General features: G+C 42.0%; 2 protein-coding genes across 3 annotated transcripts; both read right to left on the reverse strand.

The window, feature by feature from the left end:
* Positions 1-1,701: 1,701 nt before the first annotated feature.
* On the reverse strand, positions 1,702-3,236 carry LOC149823420 (Tetratricopeptide repeat (TPR)-like superfamily protein). Its single transcript, XM_090020043.1, has one exon. The coding sequence runs from the start codon at positions 3,228-3,230 to the stop codon at positions 1,863-1,865; it is 1,368 nt and encodes a 455-aa protein (XP_089876169.1). The 5' UTR covers positions 3,231-3,236; the 3' UTR covers positions 1,702-1,862.
* A 2,023-nt stretch (positions 3,237-5,259) lies between these two features.
* On the reverse strand, positions 5,260-13,792 carry LOC149823421 (uncharacterized). Of its 2 annotated transcripts, XM_090020044.1 has the most exons (7): positions 13,250-13,792; positions 13,077-13,152; positions 12,881-12,997; positions 10,153-10,238; positions 6,929-9,043; positions 6,097-6,292; positions 5,260-6,002 (listed from the first exon to the last, which is right to left on the reverse strand). In XM_090020044.1, the coding sequence occupies exons 3-7, from the start codon at positions 12,987-12,989 to the stop codon at positions 5,347-5,349; spliced, it is 3,162 nt and encodes a 1,053-aa protein (XP_089876170.1). In that variant the 5' UTR covers positions 12,990-12,997; positions 13,077-13,152; positions 13,250-13,792; the 3' UTR covers positions 5,260-5,346. The 2 variants fall into 2 exon arrangements, with proteins under 2 accessions (XP_089876170.1, XP_089876171.1); XM_090020045.1 differs by lacking the exons at positions 13,077-13,152; positions 13,250-13,792 and adding an exon at positions 9,906-10,007 and having other exon boundaries at positions 12,881-12,907.
* Between the last annotated feature and the right edge of the window lie 385 nt (positions 13,793-14,177).

Here is a 14,177-nt window from a genome sequence, read left to right on the forward strand (position 1 = left end):
AAAGGCGCAATAAACGGTGTCTCTTATTTAATGATGAAGCCATCCAGTACAAAGTCCAAACGGCATTTCAAAAGCTTGATTACCATTGTTCACTAATGAGACACCATCCTCAATAATTCAGCAGAAAGCAGCAGGGAGAGAACTAATAAAAAGGAGGAGGATCAGGAGTAAACCTGCGAGAAGGGCCCGAGGGGGGAACAAGCGCACCCTTGGGGAGTTCAAAGTAATGGAATGCTTCTACCTCTCCAACTTTGGTGCTAAACTTTTCAATCTCCATGGCTGCATGCGGTACCTCTCGCGAGCTACAAACACAGGAGAGGGAAAGCATATTGGTCACCACCAAAATAAGTAACATGCAGGATCTCATACGCCTATCCATTCTTCTTCTCCTTCTTCTAGGTAATGAGCTCTGTGATGGTGGTGAAGAAACCAATATGGCCTTTATAGACGACCTCCTTTTCTTTTAAGGAAACTGTCAAGACTTCCAGCGTATGTTCAGGAAGCCAGCTGCATTTGGCATTAAATGCATATCACATTACTCTTATCCGGAGCTAATTAGCTTCGGAATTTTGAGAAACCTATATACTATATATGCACATACACATGGAAGGACAAAAATCTGCCATGAATGGAAAGACACCAACTTGTCATTTTGGAGTGATGAACAGAAAAACGCAATGAGCAAATTACACTTTACTTTTATGCCTCTGTAACGTAAGTTAGGCAAGCTACGAGGGAGAGAGCACAAGTTAGCGGACCAATAAGTCCCATGATTTTTTTTCGGTGAAAATATGTAAAAAATATCTGCATATATAAAAGGGTTTTCTGCAAATTAGTTCCTGTTTAATAAGGTGTACTGTAAAACAGTGTGGCTTAAGTAATTTTGCAGAACGGCTTATGCCTTTTCTTCCGTTAGAAGAACGTTAGACTAACCATGGTTGGATGACTATGCAAAAGGACTATTACACCTCCGTCCAAGTTCTTAGCCCCAAGTCCCTAACCTTAAACATTTGAACAGTCATTTTGCTGCATTTTCAGGTGTTCTTGCAAAAATAGTCTTTGCCTTTATTCATTCTTGCAAAATGGTCCTCTCGTGAACAGTTACGTCAGAAATGCCGTTAACTTCAAGGAATCTTTTGCAAGGGTTAACAAAAGGCAGAAACGATTTGCAAAAATGCAGAAGATAGGGACCATTTTGCAATATAGCCCACAAGGTATGAACTATTTTGCAAACACGAAATTTTAGCAAAAGAACATCATTCATTTACAAAAAAGCATAGGCAACCAGATAAAAAAAGTGTAAATAGTGTTAATACCCTGATATTTTGAAAATATCAGGCTTTATTCAGAATAATATCAGCTTTTGAAAATATCTTTATAAAATCGCAACATTTTCAAGATATGGCCAACATTTGAAACGAATCCTCGAGACAGAAGATGGTTCAAGGTACCAAGGATGCAGTTAGATTTAGGGTGAAGCAAGAGCCAAGCTAAGCCCCAACCTTGAGGTTATAACCCAATACCCATAGCGCAACCTTTTAAAAGAAGCTGGGCTTTCATCTTACATAGGAATCATGCTTGCAAAGTTGCAAAACTAGTTAGCATTACCCTGTTTGGATGATCAAAGGACTCACAAGTTGACCAAATGGCTTTAGTCTACCATATCTCAAACTACACAAAGTACACACCACTAGCTATCTCTTCTAGAATACAATTAATCAAGTTTTCTGCAATAATGTACAAGAACTCATGACCAGTTGGCATAAAATTTACTCCATATCACCTTGAATCAAGATATTGTATGAAAAGAATGAAATCAAATACTGTGAACTTCCCCCCATTCAATACAACAGCTTTTCTCTTCAACAATCAACAAGCTCTTGTAATACATCACCAATAATCCCATCCCCAAGGCAAACTAACTTCACTAAAACATCCCAAGTATCTAAATCCACCCCAATCTTCCTTCTCTCTAACTCCTCCATCACCCATCTCACACCTTCCTCTTCCCCACACCCACACAGCCCCCTTATCAGCAAGCAGTAGGTACTAATCCGAGCACTATGTCTGCATGTAGACATTGCATGCAAAACCCCCAACGCCCTTTCAAACTCCCCCACCATGCAGAACCCATCAACCATCATCCTGTATGTAGCAGCATTAGGCACACAACCCTCAATCTGCATCTCCATCAAGACCTCATATGCCCTATCTACCTTCCCTTCCTTGCAGAGGTAGTTGATGAGAATGTTGTATATAACTACATCTGGTTTGTAGTGCCTTCTCTTCATCTCCACCAATAAATCTCTAGCCTCCTCAATCTTCCCTCTCTTCCCCAAACTAGTCATCAACACACCAAAATTCACCAACCCTGGTTTGCAACCCTTGTAGTCCATATCAAACATGAGCTTCCGAGCTTCATCGTACCTCCCTCCTTCACATAAACCCTCCATTAACAGCGCATACGTCGTCTGATTCGGCCGCATCCCTCTCTTCGCCATGTCGTCAACTGCCCCCCGAGCCTTAATCAAATTCCCCTGCTTGCATAAGCAGCCGATAAGTATATTGTAAGTGACCACCGTCGGCAAAATTCGTCTCTCAGACATTTCGTCGGACAGTTTGCACGCATCATCCCAACGACCAGAATTGCACCATCCCTTGATCAGAATATTGTACGTAACGGCATTAGGACGAAACCCCAAGTACCTGGACTCATCAAAGAGGCGTTTCGCCGACGAGAGGTGGCCGCCGGAGACGAGAACGTCGAGAAGGGTGTTGAAGGACTTGAGCGTCCTGGAACAATTGAACCGCGGGATTCGGTTGAAGAGGCGGACGGCGTCCGGGAAGAGGGATGCTCTGCCGTAGCGCTGGATGACGGCGACGAAGAGCTTCTCATTGCAGCGGATTCCGGTGCGCTCCAGGCGGTCGAGGACGGACTCGACGGCGGCGAAGTCGGCGGCGTGGGCGAGCCTGTAGATAAGGGCGGAGTAGGAAGGATAGTCGTGCCTGTAGCCGCGTCGATGGTAGTCGTCGAAAATGTGGAGAGCCCTCTGCGGGGTGCGGGAGTCCTTGATCTTGGCGAGGACGGGAATGGGCTTTCGGGGCTCCGCGTTTGGTTCGTGGTGGCGCTCGTAGAGGTTCTTCCTGGATCGATTGGAGAGGTTTCGGTGGGGGCGTAAGGAGAGGAAGAGCAGTGGTCGCCAGAGTCGTCGGAAGACGCTTCTCTGCATGCTCGTTCCGGCAATTCCCTTTCCTTTTTCTCGATTTCGTTCTCTGTTTTTTGTATTGGTATGTGAGCAGGAAGGCGGCGCCACTCGCTCGCTCGCTCGCTTCCTGGGCACCGCGGCTCGGTCCCTGACAAGCTTCTTTGTCATGTCACACAGACACGGAAGGTGGACTCGAGGTACGTCACATGAGAGTAAGTTGCGCCATCCCTGGTAGGCAATGTTTTCGGAATCGGACCTGTATCGTTTGGCCAATCGATTCAGATGAATCGTCCCGCTACCGATTCCCAAGTGAATCGTTCTGAATCCGCTAAAAAATAATTAAAAATTTATTACACTATTAAAATTTTAATTTTAAGTTATTTTTACATTTATTAAAAATAGCCGATTCAGGTCAGTATCGTATCGATTTTCTACCTACAACTCTGGTCCTTAGGGTTACTAGTCCCCACCCTCTGGCTGCAGCCGTAAGATGCCCCAAAAAGTTACCATTCTGCCCTCATTCAAAGAGGTTACTGGTTAGTCATCGAGAAAAGGGTGGGAGTCAGCTTACAGGGAAAGAAAGGGATATTTTGGGCATTTGCTTGACCAGTTAGCTGTGGTTAGCGTTTAACCATGGTTAAATTAACAACAAGGGCCACTTTGTAATTACTGCAAAAAGGGGAACGGCGAATTTGCAAATGAATCACAAGGCAGACACTAATTTGGAAATGAATCCTTCTCTCCACACCGGTAGCTAGGCCCTAATAGACAAAGGTGAGACAAACAAAACCAATTGACTGGAACCAGGGGCGTAGCTAGGGGGGAGCCCAGTCCTGACTCCCGAAACAGTTAAAAAAAAAAATATTTTAAAAGCCCAGTCCTTGCCCAGCCCCGATTCCATATGAAATAGATTTTTATCCATTTTTGTAGCCCAGCCCATTCCTGACTGCAGCAAATAGTTTGATTTGTGCATATGAAATAGATTTTTATTAATAATTGTAGCCATTTTTTATTTTATCTCAAAAAAAAATTTTCGGGGGCGCTGCCCCCGAACCCCCGACTATGGCACAAATAAATTTTTTTTGGCTACACCCCTGTTTGCCCCCGCCCTCACATGAATCCTAGCTACGCCCCTGACTGGAACAAAATGCAACTAGAAATGCCTCTTTTTTTCTTCCTGATAGGGCTGGGCTGTCAATGGGTCCCATTTGTATCATATACCCAAACTGACCCTAACCCGAATTCTCGAGTATGGGCATGGAAAGTGTCGACTCGAATAATATTTGGGTCGACTCGAATCTGACCCAAAGCAGCATACAAGTAGGGGTGGCAAAACCTGACACGACCCCCCAACCCGCCTCTTAGGCGGGTTCGGGTTTGGAAAAAATGAACCCGTTTAATAAACGGGTCGACCCACCTAATCCATTTATTAAACGGGTCGGATTCGTGTTAAGGGTATGCCAACCCGCCTGACCCGTTTAATAAACGGGTTAGGCGGGTGGGTCAACCCGCCAACTCATCTCCCAACCCAACCTGAGAACCCGTTTACCCGACCCAACCCATTTATTAAATGGGTTGGCGGGTCGTGTCGGGTTACCCGTTTATTAAACAGGCCGGGTTCGTGTTTGCCACAGCCGACCCGTTTAATAAACGGGTCGGGTTCGAATTGAGGAATGCTGACCGGCCAACCCGTCGAGTCGACGACACGATTGCCACCCCTATTGATAACACAATAGGGTACGCTCTTGCCAACCGAAGAACCCCATTCTCGACCAATATGGGTAAATATTAAAAAATAACAAAAAATATTTTTTTTACTAGTTAAAAAATTCCGTGTTCTTGTATCTTCCTTTTCAAAAAAATTTGAACTTGCAAGCCAAACCCATCATGTGCATCTTATTTTTCAAAAAATGTTTGAACTTTGCAAATCAAACCCATCATGCATCCACGCATATTTTTGACATAGGGTCAGACTCATAACCAAGCAGTCTCCGATTCGAATTCCACTAGGGTTATCCCCCAGCATGCCTACAAAGAAATAAAAAAGAAAAAATAACCGTAATACTAAGCATTTATTTATTCATAGGACTTTCATCAGATTGGGGATCCATCATTTCTTACATTTGATGCGGTTGTGATCTCACTGTGTATCGCGAACTATTTCTACCATTAGATCGTCAATTAGATAGCGTTCTATTTCTGTACCGATCAGATGAACACACTCACCCAACTCTAGCCATTGCCCATCCCTTGTCAAATCCCTCCTCACCATCATCTCCATCAGCTCTCCTCCGTTCTCTGTCTCACCACTCTGGATTAGCTCCCACAGCTCCTCCACCAACTGCTGCCCTCCCCGCTGCCTTGCCATCTCGCTCATAACCCGCACCTTCACCCACTGATGCGTCTCCATAGATGGCCTCAGCATTGCCACAAGGCCTGCATTTATACGATCGAACAAAATCCGTCTTTCCGATCGCAGTACCCTCATCTCCTTCGAATCAACAGAACACTTGTTCCCAAACTCGCTGTATTTCTTATCAAGTTGTTCGAACAAGCATGGGTTTAACACGCAATCAGATGAATACCACACACCTTGATCGCCATAAAAGCCCGAGCTCGTGAGTACGTCACACAAGAATGAGAATTCCATGCTCTCTTCTTGGGTACATTCTGCTTGATCCAAGTTGTGGTAGCTTCGATCTGTACAGTCCTCATCGACTGATGATTCGAAGTCTGATTCGTCTGCATGTCTCTGCGAAGATTCCATCCTGAGCAAGCGCAGTTGATTGCGTAGCCCTGGCAGAGGGAAAGGAGAGTAGAACTTAGACAAGAATGGGTGGCAATAATTTTCAAGCAAAGGAGCCACAGCAACAAATTGCTCCAGACTCACCATCAAGGCCGGCATTAATTTTTTCAAAGCATTCTGAGCTGGAGAACTCTTCTTCAAAAGGGGGTTCCAGAATAGAAACAGGACTGGGTTGTTCTGCGACCTCTTTGTGCAGTGAGTCATGCTTAGCATCATCAACCCCAGTTTGGGGCAGGAAGGAAAGCGGTGATGTTGATAGAGAGCGTGCTGACGATGAAACCTACAACCACAAAATTTTAAACTGAAATTAGAACCCACAGATCAGAAGGCCCTTGTCACTTCATCTTCAGTAAAAGATATCATAACAAACATCAAATGGAGAACAAAAAGCAAAATAACACATCAGAACAGCTTGAAACCTAAACCAACTCCATGTAAAACGTCAGATCTAGATCATATCAAGATTGATACAGACCTAGCCTCGACTGTGACGATGGATCAACTGGATCAGTCACAATCAGGCTAATTATGTACAACTAGATTTGGATCAACATGCAACTCGCATATCCAGCTCATACATGCTTAAACCAGGTATAGCTTGGACTTGGATACATTATCTGCGGATCAGGTCAATCTTTATTTCTCATCAAATGAAAAACTGACGCCTAATATGGTTCTGGGTCAGGTTGGGCATGACACCAAGGCAATTGTAGTGCCATTGACACCAAACAGCTCAGCCTATTGCACACAACTGATGGAAATAAGAGAAATCAAGTATGAATAAGCACAGTCAGTTCAGATGACACGAACCTAACGAGAGTCAACAGTCATATCCTAATATGAAAAACATGGAACCAAACAAGCATCTACTAACATAAGATACAACTAGTTATGCACAGTGTTTAACATCACAAACCTTAGGTATGCTACTATCAGGATCAGGAGAAACAGGGCAAGCATAAGAATCCTCCAAATTCGTTACTCGGATTGACGCCTCCAAATCTTGAGAGGGAAAGTTATTATGGCGGTCAGAAACTAACTTTGAATAGCATTCAGTAACTGACACGGTATCCTGGAGCTGTTTTGCATCAGCTGGAAAATCAGTAAACAACAGTGAGCATTTGTCAGACCAAACACTTTCGTCATCAGAACTCCTCATGCCACCCAAACTTGAGTGGTGACGCATGGTGGAGCAATCAATGCCTGAGCTCAAATGGTCATTATCTGGCTTCACCAGCCGGCATGAATGGGATTTGTAACCATCAGATCTCCGATTCCTGGTGAAAGATTTCTCTTTCAGAGTAGAGTGCCTTTCTGAGAATGACCGCTGAGGCCCTGGGGCAATCACTTCTCGTGCTATCAGATCATTGACAATGTCATCCACAGATCCAAATCTGCGAACTACCTTTGGATGTCCACACCCTTCAGTTGAAACCGAATGTGACCTTGGCCTTAGCAGGTCTGTGGCATAGCCTGCCTGTCTATAATCCCTGCTACTTCGGCCTGCACGTAAATCCCAACTTGTGGATAAATCTTTTCCAGCCAAACTATCATTAGAACCACCCTGGCCAATCATGTTTCCAAAAGTAAGTAAAGATTTTTCCTTTTCAGGGTTCATCTCATGCATGCCAAGCATTTCGCTCAATGTACTAGAACTCCTTCCAAGATACCCTACTTCACTGCTGTGTGATATTTTCCACCTTTCAGAGAGCCACTCTTTTGCTTCCTTGCTCACAGATGACTCTGTTGGATAAGATGGCAAGGAGTACAACTTGTTATTCTCTTCATGTAACAGTCGACAAGGAGCAAAAACTACTGAATCCTCAACAAAGCCCTCCCTCAACAGGTTGTAAGATTCCTCATCTCTAATGAAGGCACGGGATTGCATAGACGGCATGTTGAGGGAGCTTCTGCCAACACTTTGCCTTAATTTCCTCGTGACTTCCCTAGCTATTTCCCTTGAGCCTTTCGGTCTTTGTCTGACAGATCCGTCACTCATTCTTGAATTGTTTTTGGATAATTTTTGCCAGTCAATAACTTCTTCAAGAAAATCTTGGCTGGTAGATCTTCGAACCCTGTGCATTCTGTGGTTGGTTGAAGTATGTTGTGATGGCAAAACTCTAGTCTCAGGTAGCGCCCTAGGCTTCAAAACAACTATTCTTGTGGGCATGAGATCATTATCACTTTTCTGGCTCTGTGACTGGCATGGCTTATGTGAAGGATGAACAGAAATTCTTCCAGAGGAAAAAGGAGCAACATTATGATTCAGCAGACAGCTATCAGAACCTTTCTGCAAACTTATTCGTCCTTCAGACTTTCTCTTTGACTTCAAATAAATGTCACCACTACCATAATTGTCAGAAAATTCAACTTTCATTCTAGTCTTTGATGATCTTAAAAGCGCAATATGGCTAGAAGTGGAAGGGGATGGGACGGGCTGCAAATCATAGAGATGCTTTGTTAATAACGAGTCAGGATCTTGAAGGACCCTCAGGAAGAGATCTTTATTAGAATGCAGATCGTCCAGTGCATCATGGAATTCTTTCGAGTGCCGAAGCTTCTCATCAGCTGAGAGACGTTTTGCATCCATAAATTTTTTCCTTACAAATGCCATATCAGATTCTGAAAGTTTTGAGCTTACCACGCTACTCTGATGTCCCGAGTAACTTAGTTTATGGATCCTTGACATCTCCTCGATTTCAAACACATCTTTAAACTCTTGGTGTTCCATGACATGCCTATGGGATGGATGGATCTCAGGCAACATGTTATTTCTAGGATACTGCTTGTAACCATGGAGCAATGATTCAGATTGATTTTGTTGCTTCTCAAAGGTGGTTTTCTGATATACATTTTCTGTAACTTTCCTCTTTTGTTTTGAGGTTGCTTGTGGCACAGGTAGTGCATCAAGACCCATCAATCTTGCAATGATACTCGGGGAGCGATGCCTAGATTCTGTTTCTTTGGACATCTCTTCAGCAATAAACATCTTCATAGGCTTCATAGAAGCTTTCTTCAGACCATTTCCAAGCTGAACATCAGGCAATTGAAAAAATCATCAGATACCCGATTTGTAAGTAGCCCATGAAGAATAACTGGATAGTAAATGAGTGATACGATAAGCAACCTCTTAAAAGCACGTCAATGATCCTGGTTAAAAGAGACTCCCTTAAGAAATAACAATAAACCCAAGCAGTTCAACAGTCTCATTGTAAATTTCAACATGCACTAAATGACACCACAATCGAAAAGTCAGCATCTTTTTCACTAACTTGCAATATAAGAATAGCAAAACCTTTATAAGTTTCACTTCTGAAAGCAAAGACTGGAAACCACAGTTCACTTCTGAAATCAGGATATAAAGTGCAGTACTCCAACTCATAAAGTTTTTTTTAATGGTGTTCCTAAATTAGGTCAGATAGACACTATCCTGCAGTTAGAGGAAGTTCTTGTTTCAAAAGCTCAATGAGTAGACCAATCTAGTCCAAGTCTCCATGAAAACCAATTTTGTGTATCCAGGATTTGTTGTTCATATGGATGAAATTAGGTCAGATAGGGGTTTTCCAGGTCCAGCATTTGCATACATGGATCACACCACAACAAGGTCAAGTTATGTCCAAGGGGCTAATTAAGAATTGCATGAGTTCCTTAGTTTTGGCATGCATATACAAACACAACTTAAGCCAACACACCTTTAGTTCTTGTTTAGTTTACAATTTGCCAAAAGAAGAATACTAAGGCTCTGTTTAGGAGCTGGGAGACAAGAAGAGTTAAAGGAATTGGAAAAACAAACTTCCTTAATTTCTGGAATTGGAAAATACCACCTCTTAGATGTGGACAGTACCAATCCAACTTTTTGGGAAAAAAATATGAAGATGCAAGCACTCAACTACCTTCTCAATTCCTCAAGTACATACTGAATTCATTTTGCTGAAACAATCACTGCCAAAGAAACTTCACGAACTCCAAAACCAAATCCTCAATTCCTACCAAAACTACCAAACACCAAAACAGAGCCTAAAATCAATAATTAAGCAGAAACAGACATAGAATGAAAGTCGTGGGTGACATGATTTTATATCCCTAATAATTCTTGACCCCCAAATTCTCTGAAAAGTTTAATTGTTATTCTGTGCTTACCAGCTTCCTCGGACGATCACTATCACGAAAGGTAGGATTTGTCACCTTCAATGTCAAATCCGTCTGTTTTTGAGCAAATTCCTTACCTAGAAACAAATTATACAGTCAATGCCATGCTAGAAAGATTCCAGATTACAAAAAAATAAAAAGTAAAAATATTGGATAAGTTATTGGAAAACATTTCTTTGGGGTGATGGTTATTGGGTTTATCAAACTGATGCAAAAATAACAATACCAGTTATGGCACATATCCATGAAAATGCAATGTTTTGTAATCCAAAGCAATTAGAGCATGGAAAAGTGAATTCACTTAAAGTAGCACCACGCAAGTTCCTATGAAAAAACTAGCATATTAAGGTTAAGCGGTTAAATGTTTGTCGGCAATGATGCAGCTTGATGCATCCAATAAGCACTGAACAACTTTCATAGGATATGAATATCATTTCACACAAGATGAAAAGACAAAGCATGACCATGGAGAAACAATGCTTCACTCTATACATGCAAAGTAGCTTGGCCTTTCCCTTGCAAGTAAACAGCAGGAAAAATAACTCCTAAAAAGGCCTTTCTTATCTATTCAAACAAATCCCTGTGGAGGAAGCAGAAAAAAGTGTCAACAACGATCATTAAGGCATTCAAATTGTACAAGAGGATAAAAGAAAAGTTGATACAGACAAAGAATGACTCATGGTTACTATATATTCATTAATACAGAATGAACTAAGCATAATTCTGTTCTCTGAAAAGGCATTGCATTCAAATCATTGCTATGTATTCAGCCCTAGTACCAAAAGACATTGATTACACAACTTGTGTGCAGTAATAGTAGCAGTAGTAGTAGCAGCAGCAGCAGTAATGTTTCTTAACACAATGAGGGGGATTAGTAATCATTTAGGGCATGTTTATCTTGATCACAGGTTACTGTAGCTGTAAAAATTGTCCCTGTGAAAATGATTTATGTGATTCACATTGTCAAGCTTTAACTTTCTCATGTTTGCTTTTAGGTTGTGAATTTGACTTGTGTGAAAATCTATCACATAAGAATGTGTCATGTCATGTCATATCATTATTTTAACACATTCACAGCTAAGCATTAATGCTTATGAAACTTTTATACACCGTCAGTAAAACTTTCAGAAGTTTTGAGGCTTCAACATTCACAGATGGGAATTGCATTCACGGTTTGCATGTTTGCATGTTTGCAATGCTCCTATGAAAGTTCTAAAATGTGATTCAGAATCACAAGAAACCTGTGAAAGTTACAAAAGCACAGGTATTGCAAACATGCCCTTAATCAACGTTTGGTAAAGCCTACAAGACAAAGATCTATGCTGGCTATCATATTCATATGCTTGTGGCCCTTGCAAAAGAGCTAAAATGCATGTCTGAGCATACGTGTTTGCCAAATAATTGTGAATTAATTTAGAAGCACAGTTCTCTAATACCGAGAAAACTCACCACTTTAGGGCATGTTTGCTTGGTCCACAGGTGGGATGAACAATCACAGCTGAGAATCAAAAAGCTGTGATTGTTGGTCACAAGTTCAGACTTCTGACCAACTTTGACAGGATTCAAGGGAGAAGCAGTGTCAAGAACTACAATCATAATGTGCACTTTCTCATGTTTCCCTAAACTTAACAAAGAGCTATGACTGTGATTTGGAGTCACAAGAAGCTGAGAAAATCCAAAAAACAGTGTAGCAGCCATTTTTTCTTGTGATTGCCATCATCAGAACTCTTGACTCCTGATATTCCGTCTAGGTAGTTTTCGGTTCACCATGACAAATTAAGCTATATGAGGACACGTTCAAATTGACAAAAAAGAGAAGGGCAGAGAATGAAAAGTAAACAGGCAGTAAGATAGCTGAATCAGCTAGATCCCTTGGGTTAGACTACGTACCATCATGGACATTGGAATAACAGAGGACCACAAAGTAAAACAAATGGATGCTTACAAAATCTACACTGCGCAGATTATGGATGAAATTTTCAAACGAAAGGAAAAAGAGAAGTTATTTAAAACAAAAGGAAAAAGGGCAGTGATTATGAAGTTGAAGGCTAGATAGAATCATCACAAACTTCTAAAGAGAAATTTGCATGATTATGAATGGAATTTAACAAGAGATGAACGTGCATGTAAAGAAGTCGACGACTAGCACAATCCAAAGATCAAAAAAATCAAGAACATAATTTGGTTAGGCCAACAAACAAGATATCCAATAAAATTTACTGTCAAGCTTCACAAAAAATTTACACGTTTTCTTCTTAGTTGGCCAGAAAAAGAATAAGTAGTAAAAATAACAAACATTTTACACAACTAATTACATGAACGCATCAATCACTTACAAGCTTCTATAGAGTAAAATTGGACAAACAATTTTTAGCTAAACTTAATCTCCTAGGTTACCGACGATCATATTGAGTAAAACTAAATAAATAAATGTCTTACTAAAATCAGTCTTTTTGTTTATCAAAGATCATACCGAGTATCACAAATTCGACCAAGAAAACACAGAAAATAAATTCACAACAGCTCCCAGTAAAAACTTCAAATAATTGCTCTTTGGACATTTTCCACACAGAAAAATGAAAATTTAGAAAAAAGAAAGAAAAAAGGCAAACCTCAGGTGAGACGTCAAAAAAAAAAAAACGGAAAATCACAACATAGAACAAGATTTACAAGCGAAAGGCCCAAAAAAAAAACACAGAAAGGAAAAACGTGCAGAGACCAGAATCGTTGAAATGACCCTGACAGCTCGAATGCGTGCTTCTGGAACCCTCCAGAACCTCCTCTTTCCCTCGCCTGCTCATCCTCTTCTTCTGATAAATCTCCGTCATTATCAAGCCTGAAAGATGAAACAAATAAATGAAGAAAGACGATGAGAATCAACCTAGAGAGAGAGAGAGAGTTCGAACATCACTGACCGCGGCCTGCTGAGGAACTCTGCAACTCACCGGAAGCCGACACTGAAGCCAACGCCGAAAGGGAACAGAAAAAGCACTAGCGGCGGCGGCAGTAGTATCAGAACAAGCAGAAGAACCAAAAAAAAAGTAGAAAACCGACTCAAAATCGTCAACAAGACAAGGAGATTCCATACCGTCGTTCACTCGCGGCAGCTCCCAAAAGAACTTCCTGCCGACTTCGCCAACACCGAAGCCAAAGCCGAAGAGAAGTCAAGAAGACGAAGAAGCAACACCAGCGACTCAAAATCATCAAGAAGAGAAGGAGATTCCCTCCCGTCGCTCACTCGCGGCAGCTCCCAAAAGAACTTCCTGCCGACTTCGCCAAAGCCGAAGGGAAGACAAGAAGAAGAAGCAACAGCAGCAGTGGCAGGATAATCAGAAGAAGCAAAAGAACAGAAAACGAAGAAAGCCGAGTCGGAATGATCAAGGACTCCGTCTCTCGCGATAAGAATCTCCCGGCCACCGTTCCGAACCGGAGCCTGGACTAAACAGAAGAAGACGGAAGAAGCATAAAAAAAAAGTAGCGAACCACCTCCGACGACTCAGAATCGCCTAGAAGCCAACCAGGAGAGCATCGTCCATCGCTCCCGCACTTCCGCCCGTCTACAGAGAGCGAGAAAGAGATGTAAAGAAGGATCGGACAAGCGAGGGAGGAGACTTGCCGGAGAAAAAAAAAAGCGGGGAGATTTATAAAAGCGAGAATTTGATAAAATAAAATAAAAAAAGGAAGACGAAAAGAAGAGGGGAGAGGGAGAGCAAGAAGAAACGGCGAAAGTGGAAAGGAGTAAAGAAGAAGAAAAGAAGACGATGCCTTTTCCGTTTCCGGCTTCTCTGCTTTCCGGTTGGGATTTTTTGGGCGGCAATTAATGTGAGACAGAGACCAGAGATGGTTGGGTTGAGTGTAAGTGTAAATGTATTATTTTGAACTTTCAAAAAAAGTGCTCCGCCACTGGAGGGAGCTCCGACTGTGTGCTCCGTGAACTCCCAACCTGGCATCCATGTCGGACGATGAGTCGACAGATCGTACTCCTACGTGGCACGAGAAGGTAATGACAAAACGTC

The sequence above is a fragment of the Nuphar pumila genome, chromosome 10 (assembly GCF_984573655.1).
Source record: "Nuphar pumila chromosome 10, dmNupPumi1.hap1.1, whole genome shotgun sequence".
Classification (NCBI taxonomy): Eukaryota; Viridiplantae; Streptophyta; class Magnoliopsida; order Nymphaeales; family Nymphaeaceae; genus Nuphar; species Nuphar pumila.

Excerpts from the sequence above, each read along its gene's own strand:
- LOC149823420 (XM_090020043.1), bottom strand. The coding sequence starts at position 3,230 with ATGCAGAGAAGCGTCTTCCGACGACTCTGGCGACCACTGCTCTTCCTC.
- LOC149823421 (XM_090020044.1), bottom strand. The coding sequence starts at position 12,989 with ATGACGGAGATTTATCAGAAGAAGAGGATGAGCAGGCGAGGGAAAGAG. Across the intron at positions 6,293-6,928 it reads CTGATAGTAGCATACCTAAG|GTTTCATCGTCAGCACGCTC; the intron begins GTTTGTGATGTT and ends TTGTGGTTGTAG. Across the intron at positions 6,003-6,096 it reads AATTAATGCCGGCCTTGATG|GGCTACGCAATCAACTGCGC; the intron begins GTGAGTCTGGAG and ends TCCCTCTGCCAG.